General features: G+C 34.6%; 1 protein-coding gene across 1 annotated transcript in view; it reads left to right on the forward strand.

Moving 5' to 3' along the window:
* USH2A (usherin) overlaps positions 1 to 24,956 on the forward strand; it is a 733,563-nt gene that overhangs the window by 60,379 nt on the left and 648,228 nt on the right. The window contains exons 3-5 of the mRNA XM_046679838.1: positions 607 to 739; positions 22,086 to 22,149; positions 24,423 to 24,717. Of these exons, the coding sequence (XP_046535794.1) occupies positions 607 to 739; positions 22,086 to 22,149; positions 24,423 to 24,717 (492 nt within the window). The remainder of the gene's footprint in view (positions 1 to 606; positions 740 to 22,085; positions 22,150 to 24,422; positions 24,718 to 24,956) is intronic.

The following is a 24,956-nucleotide window of genomic DNA, read 5'->3' on the forward strand; positions in this document are numbered from 1 at the left end:
TGTTTAAGGAAAAGTTTATTGACCCCTGGTGTAAAGAGTTGTTAGATTGCCTGATTAATTAGCTTAGAATATGATTGGCAAATGTTTATGTTATTCTGTATTGGAGAAGTACAACTGAAAATTGCCAGTTGGATACCAACGCCTAAGAAAGTAAACTTTCCAAGAAGTATTTTGTACAGCAACTTGAATTATATCCACATGCAATCCATTTTTGGTATATCTCGTTTTGAATTTCTCCCTTTTGTATTCATTTCTCTTTATTTCTAAATAACAACTTTAACTAGTATCTAAATAAACAATATATCCTAAAAAAACTGATGAAGGCATGGCAGTCAGAGCTGTTAAATATATGAGACGAACAATTATGGTTACCTGTGAATACCCTAGTAGATACCATCGCAGCACAAAACTACAAAACGTAGGATTGTATCTAGATCTATAAACACACAGATATATTATTGAGCCATTAAAAGAAATTATTTTCAGTCTTTCCAACCGAATAAATTGGAGAAGTAGAAAATTAACTCGAAAAAGACTGCTGGAATGTAGTCATTATAAAACAAAAGGTTATGCAATTAAAATAATGATGGTGATAATTTCTTACAGGTGCATCAGACAAAAATCAGTTTCTTCATTAATGGTTTGGAGGAGGATAATACAGCCTTTGATGCAAGAACTCTAACTGGTTCCATTACAGATTTTTCCTCTGGTACCATGCAAATAGGACAGAGCATCAATGGTAAGATTCTGACTCCAGAAAATTATCTTCTCCAATTATATTGTTTCTAAAAAAAAAGTCAAAAATAATATTTTAAAATTTATAAGTGTATTTGTTTCCTAGGACTGCGATAACAAATTAGCATCAACTGAGTGGCAGCTTAATACACCAGAAATTTATCCTCCCACAATTCTGGAGGCTGGGAGTCTGAAACCAACAATCCGCGGTGTTGGTTCTTTCTAGAGGAGCTGAAGGAGAATCTGTTCCATGCCTCTCTCTTTCTGGTAGCTTCTGGCAAACCTTAGTGTTCCTTGGCTTGTAGCTGCATGACTCCAGTCTCTGCCTCCAGCTTCACATGGCCATTTCCTCTGTGTCCTCTCCCCTTCTCTTCTCTTCTAAGGACACTTACGGTTAGATTTGGGGCTCTCCCTAATCCACTTTGGTCTCATCTCAAGATCCTTAATGACATCTGCAAAGACTCTTTTTCCAAATAAGATCACAGTTGCAGGTTCCAGGTGGACATATCTTTTGGAGGCCACCTTTCCACCCACTTTACCAGGCAAGCTTTAAAATTAGAACGTCTCTGTTGTCAATTTCAACATGTAATAAACTATTTTCTGTCTTTTTTCTGGTTTGCATTTTACTGGTAGGGCTCTTGTTAAAGTAGGACATAGAATGTTAGACAGAATCTGAGAAATAATATTCAACATGTAATAACCTGGATTTGCGGTGTTCCTATCTTCTTACCCTAAAAATGAGTCATATAGTTTAAGAAGATAATATACATTACATCTTAAAAAGAACAGAATTTGAATTTAAAATTATCTTGAAATAACTAGCACAATGGTCTATAAATTGTCTACACTTTAAAATGGGAATATCATTTTATATTATTAAATAATGCTCATTTTAAGAAAATCCAAACAATACGGAGCATTATGAAATACAAAGGATTTTCCATTTTTCTACCTTCGTAGATAGATAGTTAACTTTTTTAGACCCCACAAGAATTTTAGTACATATATCTAGAGACATGGTTATAAATATAATAATTTTCCAAAAATGACATTATAATACATATGCTTTCTCTGAGCCCTCTAAAAATAAATACTTCCCCTCCAAATATTATGACAAACATTTCATGTCAATATGCCTTCTCATTCAGAATGGTTGCATTGTGTACAATTGTATAGCTGTAACAAAAACCTTTCTAAACAGCCTCCTATTAATGGACATTTAGGTTATTTCTAGTATTTCAACATTATTAGCACTGCACATATCTGTATTTTTGTATCTTTTTCTTTCTCTACATAGAAAACACTACATATGGCTGTATTTTTGTATCTATTTTTCTCTCTCTCCCTCTAGTATGAACATATACACATACAAAAATGGGCACTTGAACAATTGTCTGATTGTACAGTTTCTTAAGACCTTATGCTTTGGGGTCGATCTCCCTGAGTTCAAATTCCATCTCCCCCCTACTAGCCATGTGACCTCGAACAATTTTATAATGTCTCTAAACTGTAGTTACCTCAAATTTAAATTGATGATAATAATGATGATTTTACAATTATATTGTAAGAATCAAATATGTCTTGAAAAGCATACTGTTTCTCCAGCATCTGGTGCACAGTAGTTGCTCAATATTTGTTGAATAAGTGCATAACTGTGACTTCTATATACTAAGCCATATTAATATGTAATGTATTAATACTATTATAATTATTTCCCTAACATAAATCTATAGAAGTTGAATAGGTAGGTTGAAGTATATGGCCACTTTATATTTTAATAACATATTAGAAAGATTACTCTAACGCATAACAACAGACTACCTCCAGAAAGGTTGTGAAAATGTACAACCTTATTTAAAAATATAGTCAAGTACTTGCTTCCTTAAATACCAACTGACCTTGAAAATTACCCATTTTTTTCACATTTGCCATTTGTCTCATTGGACAATATTGTTGGATGGTGCCTCAGAATTATTTGGCCATTAGTGAGTTTGAATAGCCTTCCACATATGCCTTGATCATTTACATTTCACTTATGAATTCTTTGTTCATGTTGTGTGCCCATATTTACACTCTGGAATTTCTTATTTATATGTAAAAGCTCTCTAATGTCAAGAATATTATGTTGCACGTGTTTTTCCAGTTTTTAGATAGCCTAATAACTTTGCATTATAGAAATTTAAAAATATTATTTTAAATTTTTAGTGATGGCATAACATGCATACAACATAATACAAAAATATTATGGGCACATCTTGACAAATTTTTAATCCATGTACATAGCTGTGTAACTCTCATCCAGAAAAAGTTATAGAACATTTCCTGTATCTCAAAGACCCATAGCGAATACCAGCTCTAAAAGTAAACACAGAATAGTGTCACCATAGGTTAGTGTTGCCTATTCCTGAACTCATGCAAATTAAATTAAGCCAAAAGTGCTTCTGTGTTGGATTCCTTTTGCTCAGCACCGTGCCTGTGAGATTTATCTATATTGTATGTTGCTCTTTCTTTAGCTTTAGGAAATACTTTAGTTTTCTAAAGTGCATGTTCCAAGCAGCAATATTGGAGAATTTCAGCTGTTCCTCCTCTTTACTAACACTTAGTATTGTCATGTTACTGTTGTTTGCCTTTCTAGTGGGTGTGGTGTATTTCCTGATGACTGATGATATTGAAAACATTTCATGTACTTATTGATCATGTAGATATACTCTTTTGTGAAGTACCTATTTAAGTTTTTTACCAATTTTTTAATTGGATAGTCTGTCTTTTTATTATTGATACATAGGAGCTCTTCAATATTTTGAACATGAATTCTTTGACATATACACGGATTGCAAATATCACTTTCTGGGTTATGGCTTACATTTTCATTCTCTTAATGATATTCTTGGATCAACAGAGTTTCTTACTTTTAAAGAAGTCCAATTACTAATTTTTGTTTTATACTTAGTACTTTTTATGTCCTGTTTAGGATATCTTTGCAAATCCTGATATCATGAAGATATTCTCCTGCACTTTATTCTAGAAGTGTTATTATATTACCTCTCAAATTTAGGCCTATGTTCTATCTAGAATTGATTTTTGACCATGGTATGAGGTAGGGGTCAAGATTTATTTTTTTCCTATCTGAATATCTAATTGATCTAGAAACATTTTCTTTAAACTTATCGTCATTTCTCCACTGCTTGGCAGGGGTAACATTGGTGCAAATTTTCTATCTGTATGCATGAAGATGGGTATCTTTCTAAGTTCTCTATTTTGTTCTAAAGATCTGTTTGCCCATACTTGAGTCAAAAATTTAGTTTTCATTATTGTAGCTTCATAAAAGTCTTAATATCTAGAAGTGTTTAATTTCTCCAGCTTGTTGCTTCTTTCAAGATTGTTTTGTATTACATGAATTTTAGAAGCAGTTTTCACAAAAATTTTGCTAGTTTTCACAAAAAATTTAAATCATTAACTCAATTTTGAGACAATGGAAATCTACACAATATTGTCTTCCAATCCATGAACATAGTGTGTTCCTTCATTTCTCCCAGAAACGTTTTTGGTTTTCAATATAGAGCTCTCACTGATATTTCTAAGACTTAGTGCTGTGTTTCTGGTTCTTTGTTCAGAAAATTATGCTTGGGATTGTTTTTAGACTTCATTTTCTAGTTTTGTTTCTATTATACACAAATATCATCAGTTTTTATATTGACCTTAAGTCCAATGACCTTGCTAAATTTTAATTCTAATAGTTATACAATCCCATCATTGATACATAGTATGCGCTCAAATCTTTTCAAATGTTTGCAATAAATGCACAAGTGGCCATGACTTTAGAGTTGTCATATAGATATTTATAGGTGGCATTATTATTATTAATTTTGAAATAATGTAAAATTTCAGTTTGCTTTCCCCTATGACCTGAGTTATCTGGACATGTGTCTAGTTTAAAGAAAGAAAGTGTATATTTTTAATATTCAAAACACATTATAAACACTGTGCTGAAATTTCCAAGCTCTGGTGTCAAATAAACCCAGAATTGAATCCAATCTAGTGTGTGCCTTTGATCCAAATATGTATCTTTTTCAAGTCTTAAGGTTCAAATCTATTAAATAATGTTTTAATAAATAATTCTATAGAGATATAAGAATTATATGAAATAACGTATGTCTAGAATATGTTGCTTGTCATATAGTAAAGATCAATAAGTGGCAGCTATTATTAACCTCGTTGAACATCTGTCTTCTTGTGAGACAGAATAAGAAATTTGTGAAGCAATTTCCATAGAATTCTTGAGAGATCAAAAGAAAGAATGTCTATAAATGACTCTATTATTTTAATTTGTGTATGCTCTTTGATCAAGCTAAACCTATATGAAGAAGTAACATTTTAAGGAATCTATACATTTAGGAACTTGGTTTAAGTAATTAGAATATTGAAGAATTTTATAAAGCACTCTGAATGCAGAATTTCTTAATAACACACTAAATCTTGTGAGCTTTATTTCAATATTTAATCCCCATTAGTACTTCTAAAAGTGTTTTATTGCACCAAATGTTGCTCAAAGTACTTGATAGTGTCGTAAATTTGTCTACTATGCACTATGGGGTTGAAATGACTTACTTCTATTCCACTTCCGTATACTAAATGTTGAATTAATGCCTCAAAAGGACAGTGTGGACTGAATATGATACTCATTTTTATACTGTGTAAAAATTTATCTTCTGATTAGAAAACATATCATTGGAAAAGGGTTTCTTTCAAATGTTACTTAGTTTTTATTACAATTTTCTCCTTAAATTCTGAGTATCAGTGAGCTACGTGAGGAAAAGATATTTAAAAATAATTTTTATCTTTATTCTATCAATTTATAGGTACAGTTGTACCTACTGTATCTTTTCTCTAATTAGAGATGGCATATAGACTGGCTCATTACTTCTGCCTAATGAGCCAGGCTCCATGCCACCTCTCTAATCAGAAAAGAGATAGGTACAGAATGTTCCCATGGACTTATTATAAATCATTTTCTTTCTCTCGCTTGCTCCTTTTTTTAATCAAAAAATTAAGTCGCTGTCCTCCATACTTTTGTCCATATCCAAGATGGTTTCGCTCAGGAGAGGTAATTGTGCAAGAGATTATTGCGAGCTGAATTAAAGGCGCTCTCATGCAGTGCCAGGCCGGCTGTCTCTGCTTTGGAACAGACACTGCCTCAGACACAGTCACGTCAAACGAAGGCTTATAGGAGATCAAGATGGCTTTTATTTCTTTCTCTGGCTAGGCTTAACTTGTTTCTCTGTTTCTGCACCCAGGAAGCAACAACTTTTCACATGAGTGTTGGCTGCTATAGAGCTTTTACTTTGGGTCTCGTTTTTAACTAGCATAACTTTCTAGAAAAATATGTTGCCAATGACACTTTCTGTTGCTGCAGTCCGTGTCTTTGCCTCTGTTAGGAAATTAACCAATGGAACAAATGAATGCTTTTCACTGAGCCCTGTATACATATTAATGGGATATGTATCCATTTAATTTTTGATGGGATAATCTGATTTGGTCAGGCTGATTTTTAAATATACAAATAGAAACACCTTAGACCATCCACATCTGTCCCCTTTCAGACCGTTTTCTTCCGTTGTAGGTTTATTTCAATGCCTCCAGTTGGGTGTAAAACCTAGGAGAGGTGTGGTAGCAGACGTGTAATTGTAAGGAGTCTCTAAAGTCATCATGGTAACAAACTACAACAGTCCTCCAAATTTTGTATTTAAAAATACAAAATCAGAGGCTAGCCCAGTGGTGCAGTGGTTAAGTTCACGTGCTCCGCTTAGGCAGCGTGGGGTTCACTGGTTCAAATCACGGGCATGGACATATGCACTGCTTGTCAAGCCATGCTGTAGCAGGCATCCTATGTATAAAGTAGAGGAAGATGGGCACAGATGTTAGCTCAGGGCCAATCTTCCTCAAAACAAAACAAAACAAAGCAAAATCATGTGAAGCAAAATTTTTCAGAGCTATTTCTGAACTCATTTATCAACAGAGTTATAATTTCTCTTTAAATATGGGAAATTCTATATTATGCATTTAAAAATGTGTAGCTTTTTCTTAAAAAAGTAATTGATGATTAAGGAACCAATGAACATTTATTGTGTACCTATGAAAATGAATACACAGGGTAGAAAAAAAATCATCTAAAGATAACTCCAACTCCCCTTCCATGTCTTCTGTGTTTTGTATCTTTTTTTTTCTTTTTGTGGTGAGGAAAATTTGCCCTGAGCTAACATCTGTGCCAATCGTCCTCTATTTTATGTGGGATGCTGACACATCATGGCTTGATGAGCAGTGCATATGTCCATGTCTGGGATCCAAACCTGCAAACCCCAGGCCAGTGAAACAGAGAGTGTAAAGTTAACCACTGCAACACTGGGCTGACCCCTGTATTTTGTATCTTAATCCAGCTGCTTTTTCTTCATAATGGAGTTGGAATACTACTCAATTTCTACTAGTGTCCATGGGTTAACATGTCTAACCTGAGCTAGGTAAGGAGTCCATTTTCCTTTTAGTTCAGGTGAAATTATGCTAAAATTTTTCTGAGAAAATTTTTTTTTGGAATTAGATAAAGAGAAAAGAAATAGAAAGGTTATGGAAATTGATGAATTAAGACAGGTAAACGGAATGGAAGAAGAGTATGAGAATAAGGCACATACAGGAATAGAGGGGTTTAATTACAGATAAAGTCAGTGTTTCAGATTACCACAGAAGAGATATCTAGGAATGCTGTCAGCACAATTGGCCAGCTATGTTCCAAAAATAAAAAGATCAGTTAAACCATACTATACTAAATAAAATCATACTAAATAAAAACTGCAGATGAATTAAAATTTAACTGTAAAATATGTAACCATGAAAGAGTAGAAGAAAATGAAGTCAAAGTTTCTATAATCCTGGCATATTGAAGACTTTTATTAGCACGATACCATGGCCAGAAACACTAAAGGAAATTATTGAAACATCTGACTAATAAACTGAGAATTTAAAATTCAAACAGTGCTTATCATTTTGTACTTCGTTTGGCAAGGAATAAAAAAGAGATAATACTAACGTTGGAAAGACTTTAGGATAACCTGGCTAACTATGGAAAGTACAAATGGTGAAAGCTATTTAATCTAAGAATTCTACTTGCAGGACATTATCTCAAGAATATAATTAGACAAGGCCTTAAATATGTACTCAGAAATGTTCCTTGTAGAATTATTTAAAGGAGCAAAGAATTGGAACTAGTTAAAAACTTCAGAAGGAAATTGATAGAATCATAATTCATACCTACAAAAGAAAAGTGTGCACCATTAAGAGAAATGAAATGTATCTATTTGTAGACATGGCAACAGGTTTCTGATGTGTTATTACATGAAAAAAGCAAGAGTGTGTAGTATAATATACTCTAAATTTAACATGGGTTGAAGAAATACAAATCTTCATTGGACATTTAACTCCTTGTACGTACAAATTATTATTGCTCCAATAATTAGTGCCTGAGAATCAAGGCATGAAATTTAGAATCAGAGAGAGCTGGATCTGTATCCCAACTCAGCTTCCTAAAAGCCAAGTGACTTTGGCAAAGAATTTAACTTCTCAGTCCAATTTCCTAATTTGTTTCCTCATCTGTAAAATGCGTTTTATAATACATAGTTTTCAAGGTAATTGTAAAACTTATGAATAACATATACATGGTTCCTATTAGGTACTCAAAATTTTGCTGTCACGTATGTTAATGTTAATATTGCTAATTTAGATATTAAGTTTACTGGCTTTGTGAAACTTAAGTATTTTAAAATAATGGTCATGGGGCTCTATTCAATTTTTTTGGCTCCAAATCAAAATTTTCCAAGGTGGCAGAGGAAAAGAATGTTCAGTTTGGAGCAACAACATACTAGATGTTTAAAACTGCTGTATTTTGTATAGGTAAATTCCATGAAATAATTTCTTTCTCTCTTTAAAGATTAGCCCTTTCTGGTACTCTTCAATATTTCCGTTAGGTCCTGCATTCCACCCGATGTTATTTCTCCTCAGCCTGAGGAACTTCTTTTTCCATTGCTTATGGTTCAGTTGGTGGGAACCAAACTCTCTAAGCTTTAGTCAAAACGTCTTTAAATGATCTTTGCTTTTGAGGAATATTTTCACTAGATGTAGAATTCTATATTGCAATTTTTTTCTCCGGCACTTTAATGATTTTTGTTTCATTGTCTTCTTGCCTTCATTTTTTCTGGTAAGAAATCAGCCATCATTCATGTCGATGTTTCCATGTAAATTTAAGATTTTCTCTTTGACGTTAGTGGTTTGAGTATGTTGTGCCTGCATGTAATTCATTGTATTTATCCTGGGTGAGGTTTGACCAGACTCTTGGCTCTGTAAGTTGATGCTTTCATTACTTTTGGAAGTTCTTGATAATTACCTCTTTAAATTTTTCTTTCTTTTTTTCCGTTTTCTTTCTCCTTTTCCTCTAGGACTTCAATCACATTTATGTTAGAACACTGGATATTATCCCACAGATCTTGAGCACATTTTTGTTTATTTCTTTTTGTCTTCCCTATTTTTTGTTTGTCTTCCTGTTTCTCTTTGGATTGTCTTGAAATTCACTGATCACTTTGTACTTTGTATCTAATCTGCTGTTAAGCCTATCTAGAAAATTCTCCATTTTTAATATCATACTCTTCATTTCCAGCATTTCCATTGGGCTGCTTCTTTGTAGATTCCATCTCTCTGCTCATATTTCCCCATATATTCACACATATTGCCACCATTTCCACTAGATCTTTTAGTATTTTCGTCCTAGATATTTTCAAATCCTTATTTGATAATTCCAAAATCTGGGCCATGTCTGCATTGCATCCTATCGGCTGTTTCCTTTCTGTACAATGGGCCACATTTTCTTGCTTCTTCATGTGTCTTCAAATATTTTTATTATTGTGTGCCAGACATTTTATATAAAAGAATGGAACAGATGGAAGTAAATAATATTTACCTCCAGAGAAAGGAGCACTGCTTGTTCTATCAGGCCTCTGGACTGTGTGTGTGTGTCTGTGTGTGTTGGGGAGAAGTGTGTAGGAGAAGAATACCATCAAACCGATTTGAAGTTGATCTGGATGTGGCCTTCATGACAGTTTTCATATTATTTAGTTCCCACTGGTTTCAGGTATTTGAGAATAGAGTCAGGATGGGTGCAGACTCACCGTGGAGCTGGCGCTCTTCGGAAGCCTAATCTGTCATTCAGCCTCCTTGTGGCTGCTTTCCTCTCTGATAGGGATGGGAGCAGCCCTGGGTCTCATGTCTCCTATAAAAGACTTGTTGCTTTCTAGAATTTAGTTCATTTAGATTTCTTTCTGTCCTCTACTTTCTGATGGATTGAAAAAATGATTTTGTAGCTTATCTGGCTTATTTTGGTCATTAGGTTGATAGCAAAGTGATGGTCTCTTGCAACTTGCTACATCTCCATCAGAAGCACAAGTTCAACTGTTATTGTAACATCTGATAGGTACCTCTTTTCTTTCTTTGACCAACTCCACGCTTTATCTCTGCAGCCCTCTAGGTTCTCTCAGCTGTGGCCAGTCTCTATACCCATTGGCCCCAAGGATTATTTTGGTAGAATTCGAGTATTGGCCTTCTAGTTTCTTCTTCTAATTTTTCCTGGAGATTTTTGGCTTTTGTGGGCCTTAACTCTACCTCTGACTTTTTAAACTTTTACTTCTGTTTTCTTTGGTTTGCCTGAAATCTATTTCCTGCCAATATTTAAAACTGAAACACGTTGAGAGTTCTTCACTTTTTTTGTTACATATGTAGCAGTCAGATCTGGCTCACTAGTGATCATGCGATTATGCTGAGCAGCATCTTTGCTTTTCACCTCAGTGTTTCCTAGCAGCTGCCTCTGTCCAGAGCAATCTTTTAATTACTTTGTGTAGCATATAAATTTCATGGTTTTCCCTTTTCCATTAGATATAGGCTTGCCTTTATCAGCTGTACCTTCTACTACCCTTAATCCAGTAATCTTTCAACTTCTCTGGGGTCTTCAATCAACGGATCTAAACAACTTCCCACTGTCCCTCACTCCCTTGATGTGTCCTGTCTTTTCTTACTCAGCCTAAGTTTCACGGCCAAATATTATAATCACTTCCTTGTACACACTTTGACTCTCCTGCTTTTTTTTTCTCACTTGCTGTATTGCCTTGATATTGCCACAGGACTAGTTAATATACCCAAACAGGATGACTTTTAATGCCTTAAATTTATGACCATAGACCTCATATGTGCCCCTAAGCTGCCCTGCAATCAGTCCATATTTCCCTCGTCCATTTACTTTCCCTGCCTATGACAACTGTGTACATGGTTAGATATATGTTCTCTCCTTATCCTGACTTACTCCTTATCCTGACTCTCAGCTGATGATATTATGTCCTACATCACTATGAAAATTAAAACGAATCATAAAAGAACTTCTATAGATTCCCACTGCTGTATTTACCCACCTCTGTCATATAATTTGGATCTTACCCAAGTTATTTCCTAGCGTTTTTCCCCATTTACTCCTATATTGTAAAAATTTTCTTGTATTAATGGAATATTTTTAAGGACCTGGAAATATGCTGTTATTCTTCCTTTAAAAAAATTTCTTGATCCCATTTCCTCCACCAGCCACTGTTTCATTTCTTGATTTCTCTTTTTAAGTGAATCTCCCCCAAAGTATTGCCAACAATGCTGTCTTTAATTCCTCTTTTCCAATTCTATCAGCTAGTCAGGCTTTAGGTCACCGCTGCATTTAGACTGCACATGTCAGATTTCTACAGACTTTCACATCTTAAATCTAATAGTTACTTTCAAGTTCTTATCTTATTGGACCCATCAACATCATTTAACAGACTTGAGATCACTCCTTCCTTGATACACTTTCTTCACTTGGCATCTTCAAAACGTATTAAAATAATTTAAAAAATCCTTAAATTTAAAGATCCTCCTCTCCTATTCTGTATTTACATTTGTCATTCTCATGTTTTTTAATACTTTTATTATATGGTTGAACCATATAAAATTGCCATTTTTATAGATTAAAAATGGCTAAATATTAATTATTTCAAATGACTCAACCTAATATATATGTAAGTATCCTTAAGTAATGTATGTTGTTATCTTCATGTTGTTAAAATTTACCTAAGTGGTTTCTTAGTATATTTTCAACTTGGCTTTTCCGTAAAAATGGTTTTTGAGAATTATTTTTTTGAGATATGGTTCATTCATTTTAGCTGCTCTATTAATATCCATTTTATGAATAAAAGCATATATTATTTATTTGTTCCCATGTTAAGAGTTAGGTTGTTTTCTCTTTGTATAGTTTGTACAATTGTGTAATTAACATCTTGTAAATTTCTCCTTGTACACATTTGTTTTACTTCTTCCCTTGTAATCTGGAAAACCTTTCTTTTTCTTGCTTAATTGCCCTGGCTAGTAACTCCAGAACAATGTTGAATAGAAGTGGCAAAAATGAACATTCGTGTCTTGTTCCTGATCATAGGGGAAAAGCATTTCCTCTTTGGCCATTAAGTATGGTGTTAGCTGTGGATTTTTATAAATGCCCTTTATCAGATGAGGAAGTTCCCATGTTTCATAGTTTGTTGAGTGTTTTCATAATGAAACAGTGTTGGAATTTGGCTATTGCTTTTTCTGCATCTATGGAGATGATTTGGTTTTTGTTCTTTATTCTATCAATATTGTGCATTATTTGATTTTCACATGTTGAACCAGCCCTGCATCTCTGGAGTAAATCCTACTTGCTTATAGTGTATAATCCTTATTTATGGTGTTGGATTATGTTTACTAGTAATCTGTTGAAGATTTTTGCACCTATATTCATAAGACATATTGATCCGTAACTTTTCTTCTTGTGATGTCTCTACTGGTTTTGGTATCAGAGTTGGGTGACTTCACAGAATGAGTTGGGAAGTGTTCTTCCTCTTTTATTTTTTGGAAGAGCTTGTGAAGGATTGGTGTTATTCCTTCTTTAAATGTTTAGAAGAATTCACCAGTGAAGGCATCTTGTCTAGAATTTTCTTTGTGGAAATTTTTTACAACTAATTTAATCTCCTTACTTATCATCTCTCTATTCTGATTGTTTCTTCTTTAGTCAGTTTCAGTAGTTTATGTCTTTTTAGGAATTTGTCCATTATATCTAGGTTATCTAATTGTTGACATACAGTTCATAGAATTCCCTTATTAATATTTTCATGTCTATAAGGTCAGTTGGAATGTCCCCTCTTTCATTCCTGATTTTAGTAATTTAACTTTTCTCTTCTCTTTTTTTGGTTAGTTTAGGAAAAGTTTTGTCAAATTTGTTGACCATTCAAAGAACAAACTTTTGATTTTGTTGGTTTTCCCTATTGTTTTATATTATCTCTTTCATTTGCGTGTACTCTAATCTTTGTAATTTCTTTCCTTCTCTTTGCTTTGTGTTGAGTTTCCTCTTCTTTTCCTAATTTCTTAAGCTGATTATTGATTTAATAACTTTCTTCTTTAATATGTATTTACAGCTATAAATTTCTCTTGAATCACTGCTTTACCTGAAACTCATAAAGTATGATATATTTTGTACTCATTTTCATTTATCTCAAAAGATTTTTCTGGTTCTTGTGATTTCTTCTTTGACTCATTGGTTATTTGGGATGTGTTTATGTGGTATATTTTTTTCTATCTTTTAACTTTTAACCTATTTGTTTCTTTGAGTTTGTCTCCTGTAGAAAGCATATAGTTGGATCGTATTTGTGGTTTTGATCTTGTTTCATTCTGCCAATATCTACTTTTTTATTGAGGCATTTAAACCATTTACATTTAATGTAATTACTGTAAGGTATCTGTGCCTATATAGTTTTGTTTCCTTCCCTCTTGTTATTGTCATACAAATTGTGTTGTTAGATGCCCATCAACACAGACTTATAGTTATTGCTTTATGCAGTTGTCTCTTAAATCAAAAGAAAAAAAGAATTACAAATAAAAATACATTTATATTGTTTTTTATATTTATCTATGTAGTTACCTTTAAAGGTGCTCTTTATTTCTTTATGTGGATTAGAGTTACTGTCTAATGTCCTTTCATCTCAGTCTAAAGGTTTACTTTACTACATCTTATAAAGCAGCCATGAATTCTCTACTTCCATGAATTCTCTCAGTTTTTACCTGGGAATGTAATATTTTTTCCTTCATATTTGAAGATAGTTTTACTGGAAAGGGAATTTTTGGTTGACAGTCTTTATTTCTTTCAGTACTTTAAATATGTCATCCTACTGCCTTCTGGCCTCCATGGTTTCTGATGAATTATCTGTTCGTAATCTCTTTGAAGATCCCCTGTATGAGATGGGTCATTTCTATCCTGATGCTTTCATAGTTTTCTCTTTGTCTTTCAGCAGTTTGATTATGATATATATATAAGTGTGGATCTCTTTGAATTTATCCTTCTTGGAGTTTATTGAGCCTCTTGGATGTGTAGGTTAACAGTTTTCACCAAATTTTGGGAGGTTTTAGTGATTATTTTTAAAAATATTCTTTCTGCTCCTTTCTAACTCTCTTCTCCTGGGATTCCAGTTATGCTTACATTAGTATACTGTATAGTGTCCCACAGGTCTCTGAGGCTCTGTTCATTTTTCTGCATTTTTTTCTTTTTAATTGTCAGACTAGATCATCTCAGTTGACCTATCTTCAAGTTCAATGATTCTTTCTTCTGTTCATTTGTATCTGTTGATGAGCTCCTTTAGTGAATTTTTCATTTTTATAATTTTTGTCTCTTTACTCATATTCTCTATTTGCTGAGGCATGATTCTCATGCTTTCCTTTAGTTCTTTAGATATGATTTCCTTTAGTTCATTGAACATATTTAAAATGGTTGAGTTAGAGTCTGTCCAGTAAGTTTAATACGTGGTCTTACAATTGGTCCCGTTTCTATGGCTACTTTTCCCCCCAAATGTGTATTAGCCATACTTTCTTGATCTTTGCATGTGTTATAATTTTTTGTTGAAAACTGGACATTTTAAATAATATAACATTGTGAATCTGGAAATCAGAGTCTTTCCTTTCCCAGGGTTTGTTGTTGCTGCTATTTGCTATTGTTGTTGCTGTTTGCTTGTTTAGTGACTTCCCTGAACAAATTATGTAAAGTCTATATTTTTGTCATATGTGGCCACTGAAATCCCTGTTCAGTTAGCATAGTACTCAGCTAATGATTGAACAGAGAATTTCTTAAATTCCTAGAACCAATGAGTTTTTCAATCTTTTCTGAAGTCTCTGTATGTGTGTTGCACCATGCCATCAGCACTCAGCCAGGTAGATTAGTACTCTTCTTTAGTCACTACCTCCTGCTTTACAGAGCCACAAGGTCAAGCAGAGGTGAGAGTTTAGGTTCTTCTCAGGTCTCTCTTGGGAATGCACATATCTCTGGACATACACATCACCCTTTGCATGTGCATGGTCTTCTAGATTCCCAGGAATATGTCAGAGCTTTGAAAAGCCCCCTGTGAGTATGTCATTCCTCAGCTTTTCCTTTTAACACTTTTGGTTTGTTTTCCCCAACTGTTATTGCTACCTTAGGCAACTGCCATGTTAAGCAGTTGCCACTAATTGTTTTCAACAAATATCCCCAGAGAAAAGACTGTTTCCACTGGGCAAACTCAGAGCCAGTTCAAGCTTTACTCATAGGGTTTTCTATGGTACTGCCAGACAGATTAAATAATGACAATTTTCTGAGGTTGGAGCTTTGAAAGGGCTCCAATCTCGTTCTGATTCCTCCAGTGGCTGCTACTTTTCACTGTGATTATGGAATGTTCATTTTCAAGGTTACCACTGAGTAGCAGAGAGGAAGGTGGAAATAGGGAAAGTTAAAATGCCACAAAACATTTTTAAAAATAAACACTCCCTGGGTTCTTGAAAATCTTTGGTTAATTTCCAGAGTTCCAGAAAAGTTGATTTGACACTCTTTGCTAGTGTTCTCATTGCTTTTACAGCAGAGAAAATTTTTATTGGTTCTTCCTCTGTCATTCCTGATGACATCCTGTAAATATTTCATCATTGTCTTGCAGTTTTACCTACAGATACTGCCATCCTTTGTTAGATTTATAACTAATATTTCATGTTTGGGGACAATATAAGTGGTACTTAAAAAATTTTTTTTCCAGTGTTTCATTCCTATTGTATAGAAATTGAATTGATTTTTATATATTGAAATTGTATCATACACAATTGCTGAATGCTAGTAGCCTTTGTGTAGATTTACTGGGATTTTCTAAGTAGGCAGTTATGTTATCCAGAATAGAGGCAATTTTATTTCTTTCTTTCCAAATGATGTGACATTTATTTATTTAGTCTTATTGCAAACCTGTTTTACCCTGATGTATATATTAGATTATTTACTCACAGTTTTTCCATTTAACTAATTTTGCCGTGCCGCCAGTTGTAAGGTGGATGTACTGCTTGTTTTCAGTCATTATGTATCTATTTTCTGAATAGAAAACAATGAGGTCTTTCTGGTATGAGTCATGTCTATTTCTTTGATCAATTTATATAATTTAGACCTATCTTTGCCATATGAATATTTTTTCAAAGAAGAATCCCTTTGTGAAATGTTTATTCCAATGTATATCTGTTGTTAAAAAATTGGCAACTAGCAAAGGAAGTAAAATCCACCCTTATGACTGTGTCCTTGAAATATTTTATGATATTGTCCCCCAAAGTCAAAATCACAATTCTCTTGTTTTCAATGGATGATTTACATTAACTCTAGGTCTTTAGAGAACTTTTTGTAACTTTTTTTTAGAGATTCCTTCAAATATGAATTCCATAGTAGAGGATGTGATTGTTCTATGTTCAGACTCCGGAATTTAAAACTAAAATGGTTTTTAAAGGTCATAAAACCCAGCCCCTTTATTTTATGGATATTAAAATAGATTTCATTATCCCTCTGCAGCAGAGCTTCCCTTTAACTATTATTAAAATATAGAAAGTGAATTCTAATTTATCAGCATTGAAATGTACACTTCTACTTCTACACCCTGGTCTTACTACCATCATCTTTCACTTGGATGACTATAATAGCCTAACTGGTCTCACTGTTTCTACCCTTGTCCTCATACATTCTATTCTTAACACTTTTGAATAAACCTAAGATCATGTCACTCCTCTACTCTAAACCCTCCAGTGACTTTCTATTTCACTCAGAATAAAAACCAAAGTCCTTACAATAGGCGACAAGGCTTTTAACAATTTGAAACTCATCCCCCTAGCCAGTTACTTGTCTGACCTAATCTTCCAATAGCCTCCCCTCTCTTATTCTGCTCCACAATGCCAGCTCCTTGCAGTTCCTCTAACATACCAAGCATACTGCCTTAGGGGTCTGTGCACTCATTGACCCCTGTCTGGAATATTTTTCCCCTAGATTTATGCATGATTCATTCCCGTTCCCCTGTCAATACCGTGTTTCAGTGAGGACTCTCTTGAACATATCATTCAAGTTAAAATCCAACTCTGCTTTCCAAACTGCTCTAATTATTCCATTTTTCATAGCATTTCATGTGTTCTAATATGCTATATAAATTACTCATTTATTATGTTCATCTAGCTGCTTGAATGCAAGCTCCATAAAAGCAAGTTTTTTTGTCTGTTTGGGTTTTTTTCTGCCTGTTTTGTTAACTGATGCATCTCTGGAACCTCTGAAAGTGCCTAGCACATAATAGGCTCCCAATAAATATTTGTTGAATGAATGAAAGCACAAAAATATGAAGCCACTCTGACAATTTAAAGCCATGATTTAGGCTTTGACAAAATTACAGCATTCATCATTTTTGCTATCTTTCAGTTATAGTAGGTTGTTGAAAATCACAAGTGATTATCCCTTTTTTGTTATGATCTGTATTTTCTGGGTACTTTGAGATAAAATATTCCCTACAGATACTATATAAGACATTTTAGAAAATTTTTTATACTGGGAAAACAAATTAGATAACATGGAATAGGTCTTATAAAATTTCATTTTTTCTCTTTGATAACTCCTTATGTTAACAAAAATAGGAAATGATGACTATATTAGTTTCCTGGGCCTCTATAACAGAGTTCCACAAACTGAGTGGCTTATAACAACAGAAATTTATTGTCTCAAAGTTCTGTAGGCAAGAAATCTAAAAATCAAGGGATCAGCAGGGCCATGCTCTTTGAAATCTGAAGATAAGGATTCTTCTTTGCCTCTTAATTAATTTCTGTTGGTAGCTATTAATCCTTGGTATTCCTTGGCTTGTAGATGCATGACTCCAGTCTCTGCCTCTATTGTCACCTGGACTTCTCACTGTGTAACTGTGCCTTCTCATGGAGTTTTCCTCTTCTTATAAGGACATTAGTCATATTACATTAGGGCCCACACTAACAACATCACCTTCACTGGATTATATCTGCAAAGACTCTATTTCCAAGTACAATCATGTTCATAGGCTCTGGGGGATAAGACTACAACATATATTTTTTGGGGGGACAAAATTGAACCCATAACAATGTTTTTCTAATTAATAGGGCTATTTCTTGACGCAAAGCATGCTTTGAGCATGGTAGGAACCTTCCTGTTGTTCCATTAGTTGATGCTGCCAGAGCAAGATCTGTGTTGCTCAGCTTTTGTGTAGTCCCAGCCAGTACTAATGTGAATACTCTAATTGTTTCAAATATCTTGCCTCCTTACGTTTACCACACTCTTCTTTGATTTATTCAGATGCCCAATACCTTGACTCCTCTCTTTTCTCCTGGTCTATCTCCTCTCATCTGGTTTCACTTTCCTGTCCACTTAAGTACTGTGGTCCATCACTTCTACTCCTCTATTATGAGAATCTTACTTCCCTATTCTTTTCGTCTGATGCACTCTGCCTGAAAACTCTTGACTCTGGATACCTCCAATCATTTGATACCTCTCTTGGGTTATCAGCATATTTAGGGAAATCTCTTAGCTTGCAGACTTGTGCCAAAGCAAAGTCACAATCTCTGATTTTAGATGGCCCTCAAAATACTTCTTAAGGATCTTTGTATTTTCCCCTGGTCAACCTCCTCACTCATTTGCTGTAGTAGCCATTATAGATCTTCATTATAGATACAAATACCTCTCCTTCTCCCTATGTCCCACCTTCCTTTTTCCTTCATTATTAAATACTTTTTGCACAACTTACCATATGCCGGGAACTTGACTATGAGCAGGAGATAGTAGAGAGAATAAGACCAATTATTATTTTGTGTATCTTACCAGGGAAGTTTATTTAATATACTTTTAGCTCAATAGGCCAGATAAAGAAGTAAACAGATGTTTGCAGTACAGAATGAGAAATGCACAGTGCTATAGGCGCTTATAGGATCCTGTTGGACCATAGAAAGTTTCCAGCAAGAAGTATTTCAAAGCTGAGAAATTAAGGGCTGGGGTGGGGGAGAAACATTTGAAGCAGGGGAAAATCATGTGCGAAACCTTAGGGCTGAGAGAGCTTCATAGTTGCGGGGTGTTACAAATTCAGTCTGTGGAGCTGGAGCATAGGGTATGAAGGATGCTGGGGGAAAAAGGGCTGGGTATGGGTAGGGATGAGTGAAGGTGAAGAAACAAGCAGGAGGCAGATCCAGCTTCCTTCGTTCTAGGCAAACAACATTTCCTCTCATCTCAGAAAGAAAATTCATACCATGAGGAGTATTTTCCTTGGTTTGTCTTCCCTCATCCCCAAACAAAAAGCACACAAGGACACAATCACTTAACTGTATTCACATCTCTTCTTGCATCTTTCCTTATGTCTCCAAGAAAAGTCTGCCCTTCCTTATGCCATTCCCTACTTTGCTTAGCTTTAGATCCTGGATCCAGGTCAATATACCAAGCTGCTTGGAAAGCGAGTTTGCCAAATGAACAGTTGATCACATTTTCTTATCTCTTTCAGCTAATGATAAATTTTAAACCAAGTTGTGTTGGAAATCTTCTAAAAATTTCTGCAAGCTTTTAATAGAGTGTTTTTTTGTTTTGTCTTCCTAACACCACTTTGAGTAATAATAAATTGCACTACCCCAGTTGTCTGTTTCTGGGCAGATAGGGTAAAGAAACTCTCCTACAGGAAAGTCAGAGCAGGAGGCTGCGTGGAATACCTTCTTCCTGTAGGCCTGGGGTCGTGAGGCCTGTGGAAGACAGAGACCAAGAGGCAGAGAGAGAAGGCTAGTTGATATAGTTTTTCTTAGAATATACCAGTTGAAAATATTTATACTCATGAAGAGATATTCTAATGTAAAATATTCTTTCTTATTTTATTAAATACATCTTTTGATATAAATATAATATAAATATATATATGCACACATGCACGCACACAGAAACATACTCTGTTTATGACTCTGAATCTCACTCTCCTTTGCTCATTCATCTTCTCCTGCTTCTGAGATCAATATCTCAGACTATTCAGCGTTCTAATTCTACTCTGCATCTTTTATTCATCAGGCATATCCTTACTCCACCCCACTTTCTTCCAAAGCATCACCAAGGAGCTGCAACAAAGATAGATCAAACATTCTTTGAAACTCTTTTATCTTCTACATGTGAGTGAAATCATATGGTATTTGACTTTCTCCATCTCACTTATTTCACTTAGCTTAATAACCTCAAGTTCCATCCATGTTGTCGCAAATGGTGATATTTTGTCTTTTTTATGGCTGAGTAGTGTTCCATTCTATGTATATATACCACATCTTCTTGATCCATTCATTCACTGATTGGTACTTAGTTTGCTTCCAATTCTTGGCTATTGTAAATAATGTTGCAATAAATATAGGGGTGTATATATCTTTTCAAATTAGTGTTTTTGTGTTCTTGGGATAAATACCCAGAAATGGAATAGCTGGATCATATGGTATTTCTAGTTTTAATTTTTTGAGAAATCTCCATACTGTTTTCCATAGTGGCTGCACCAGTTTTACATTCCCACCAGCAGTGTATGAGCGTTTTTTTTTTCTCCTTATCCTCTCCAACACTTGTTATTTCTTGTCTTTTGAAGAATAGCCATTCTGATTGGTGTGAGGTGATATCTCATTGTAGTTTTGATTTGCATTTCCCTAATGATTAGCGACATTGAACATAAACAAACACATAGATACGGAGAACAGATCAGTGGTTCCCAGAGGGGGGATGGGGCAGGGGGAGGGCAAAAGGTGTATGGTGATGGATGGAAACTAGAATTTTGGTGGTGAACATGATGCAGTCTTTACACGAAATATAATGGTATACACCTGAAATTTATATAATGTTATAAACCAATGTGACCTCAACTAAAAAGAAATTCTATTATCAAGACAAAATAAAAGCAGAATGGTTAAAAAGTAAACACATTTGAGGAATGGTCATTTGGTGAATTGGCGGCTGTCGCTCTAAATTTAATATTTTTTGAAACCCACTTAATTATTTAATTGGCATTATACATTAGATCACATCCTCCCTTATGTCCCTATGATCCAAACTCTAGGTAGAATTTTTATCAAGTTTTTTCTCATCAAAAACATAACAAAAAAGTTAGAGGTGGTAGTTTTCTTACTTTTTTCTGTTCCCACTCTCTTGGGCTTATCTACTATTATAGCCTAAATAAACATTTGGTAAATGAATTAATAAAACAGTATTGTGTACTTTAAGGTTGATATCTACCTATACCTTAAAGGTCACCTAATTCAACATGGTTTTGAACCTGGCTTGCTTTAGAAGAATTCCCCCGAGGTGATGGAATTTTGAGACTGAGCTAGGATGCCATTGATAGATGTGCATAACTCAGAACTCATGAGGCAGAGGTTTTCAATTTATCCTCATTTATTGGAGATTTTGTAGACCAGGCATTAATCTAAGTTTGGAGAGGAGTCAAACTGATGCTATGGAGCTTGGAGATAGAACAGGTAGGATGAGAATGTGGGGAGTCTTTCTCTTGGCAATGCAAATGCTCTGAAAATTGCAGTTAGAAGAAGATGACAATCAAATTTAGGGCTGATGAGATGACAGATTTACAGGTTCATAGACTAGAGAGAAACTTGATTTGAGGCGGGGACTTCTGGAGAGAGATCACGAGTTGGGTCAGGAAATACGCTGGCCAAAGGATTCACTCTGACATTGGTTCTGCAATGTCTGTGGAGATAACTACAATTATTATTATTATTCATGTGAAATTCGCAAAATACATATTAATCTGTAAGAATTTGAAAGGGCTGTGATATAAACATGATTACAAGTTTTATAATTTAAAGGAGTTTCAGTTGAATATTTGTCAGCCATTGTTTGCTAAACTGAGACTTATTTTATTGTACATATATGTATTTTGCAGGCTTAGAGCAATTTGTTGGAAGAATGCAAGATTTTCGGTTATACCAAGTGGCACTTACAAACAGGTAAGCAGATATGGTATCATAAAGCTCAAGAAGTAGAAAGTTAAATGCTGAATTCGCTTAAATAAGAGTAGCATGAAGATTATAGCACTTTTCATCTTTACAGCATTTGGCAAATATCACCTAATTAATGTTTGCAGTGCCTGCTTTGGCTTATTCTGTGGTTGTTATTCTCTACTCAATATTCTATTGGGTAACTTCTCATAAAATGAAATTGATCAAATTCTTTACAAAGAATTTCTTCTAAGAAAACTAGATTTCTGATCAAGTTGTATTATAGAATTTGGAATACATTTGTTTAAACGTTCTATAAAGTAGTTTCTAATACTTTAGAAACTGCTATATCTGCCTTTTAAAATTGCTTTCTGAATTTATAAGTACTAGAGAATGTAGAACAATGAAAATGATTAATTATTTTGATATATGAGAAAGTTTCAAGAGACTGGGCTATTAGACGTGGAGACAGGATAAGTGAGTAATTTGAAGTATTGTTACGTGTTTTTCTATTTCCAGTGAACAAATATTTATGTAGACTTTGACTGGCTTTGATGAAGTATTTCCTCATCTTAAAATAGGTGGGAAGTCTTTCTTAGAGGTTCTTAAAGATGTGTAGGTTTCCATTCTGTTCAGAAAAGTTCAAGTGAAATTTTCCTTAAGATGTCCTCTGAATTTCTTTCCCGAGTTATGATTTGATGATATGATAGAATATTGTTGAATGGATGAATTGATCTTATTTACTTCTATCAAAGATCAAAAGGAATAATGTTTATTCATATTTCTTCAAGGGAGATGTAGATTAGTATGGTGAATTTCCAAATCACCAGACTGGCTCCTGTAAATTTGAGAAGCGTTGCTCTTGAGGTAATGCTATGGTCAGTGATATGTCCATTAGCAATAAAAATATTCTTTTTATTAATCAATATAATCAAGAGATGCCCAAATAAAGGATGCTGTAACACTGGAAGACATTATTGGGGAGATTTACTTCCACCAGCTTCATTATTTTTTAAATCACCTTCTCAAAAATTCTGAAGAGCAGTGTTGTGGTAATTTTGGAGAAATAAATTTTTTCTTGGGAGCAAAGATTTCAATGGATAGTCACTTTTGGACTGATATCAATTTAAAACCTAGTATCGGGGCTGGCCCCGTGACTGAGTGGTTAAGTTCGCGCGCTCCGCTGCAGGTGGCCCAGTGTTTCATTGGTTCGAATCCTGGGCGCGGACATGGCACTGCTCATCAAACCACGCTGAGGCAGCATCCCACATGCCACAAGTAGGTGGACCCACAACGAAGAATATACAACTATGTACCTGGGGGCTTTGGGGAGAAAAAGGAAAAAAAAAAATAAAATCTTAATAAAAAAAAAACACCTAATATCAATTGAAAAATATCAATGAGATTTAAAGAAGAAGGTGTGACTTCCTGTGATTGAGTGAATGGAAAAACTGTGACTCCATCCACCATTGCCACATGGGGGTCTGAGAGAAGGCCTAGTCTCTCTAGTTAGACTTGGGTTGCTGATAATTGGCCTACCTGAAATGTCTGGAAAGGCGTCATATGGACGAAAGCCTATAAATAGAATGAGTAATTCTGATCTAGAATAGGTATATTGCCCTTAATGGAAAAATTAAATATATCTGCCTGGAATTGGCATTCTTCTTTGAATTTTGGCAGCTGCCATATGATCTGAAGCCATTAAAGCATTTTAGGGTGCCAGAATCCATACTGATGAGTCACAGGAAACCCTTGACAAATGGTCTTGGCCTCAGTCCCTTTACCTCAAACAGTAGCAGATAAAATGATACTTGTTTTCTTACTTTCTTTTCATGGATGAATGGGAGACCCTGTCTATAACTCTCACTGTTTTCGATATATTATTGTTGACTCTCAGTGGTAAGTCAGTTTAACAACTTAACTGAAGGTTACCTTTATTTTTATCACAAGTAGGCATAGTAAAATATTAAGATATTTAAATCAATGTCTTGATAATCAGACAAGGGCTTGCGCACACTTCTTGTAAAATGTTAACACTTAAGAATTTACTGTTTTTGATAGCCCTTTTTATGAGAATGAGTATGTTTATTTGGCCAGGAATGAGATTGATTTTATCTTCTGTTTAGAAAATTATTAAATTATTTATTAATTATTATTTAAATTATTAAAACTAAATGGGTGCTATGAAACATTAAAATAGAGATATTGTTTTGTCGCAGCTCACAGAGGTTCTATCATTGTTGAGCTATTTGTCCTTACAATCTGCCTCTTGATGCCCACAGAGAGATTCTGGAAGTCTTTTCTGGAGATCTGCTGAGATTGCATGTTCAGTCACATTGCCGCTGCCCCAGCAGCCACCCTCAGGTCCATCCTTTGGAACAGCGGTACTGCATTCCTAATGACGCAGAAGACACAACCAATAATAGGGTGTTACGGCTGAATCCTGAAGCCCATCCTCTTTCTTTTGTCAATGATAATGATCTTGGTACTTCATGGATTTCACATGTGTTTACAAACATTACCCAGCTTAATCAAGGAGTGACTGTTTCAATAGATTTGGAAAATGGACAGTATCAGGTAATTTGAAACAATGGGGCATGTACTAGTTTCCCATGGCTGCTGTAACAAATTTCCACAAATTTAATGGCTTAAAACAACAGAGATTTATTCTTTCACAGTTCTGAAGATCAGAAGTATGAAATCAAGTCATTGGCAGGGCCATGCTCCCTCCAAAGGCTCTAGGGGAGAATTCTTCCTTGTCTCTTCTGGGTTCTGGTGACTCCTTGTGTTACTTGGCTTATGGCAGCATAACACCA

This window comes from Equus quagga, chromosome 12 (assembly GCF_021613505.1).
Source record: "Equus quagga isolate Etosha38 chromosome 12, UCLA_HA_Equagga_1.0, whole genome shotgun sequence".
Taxonomy (NCBI): domain Eukaryota; kingdom Metazoa; phylum Chordata; class Mammalia; order Perissodactyla; family Equidae; genus Equus; species Equus quagga.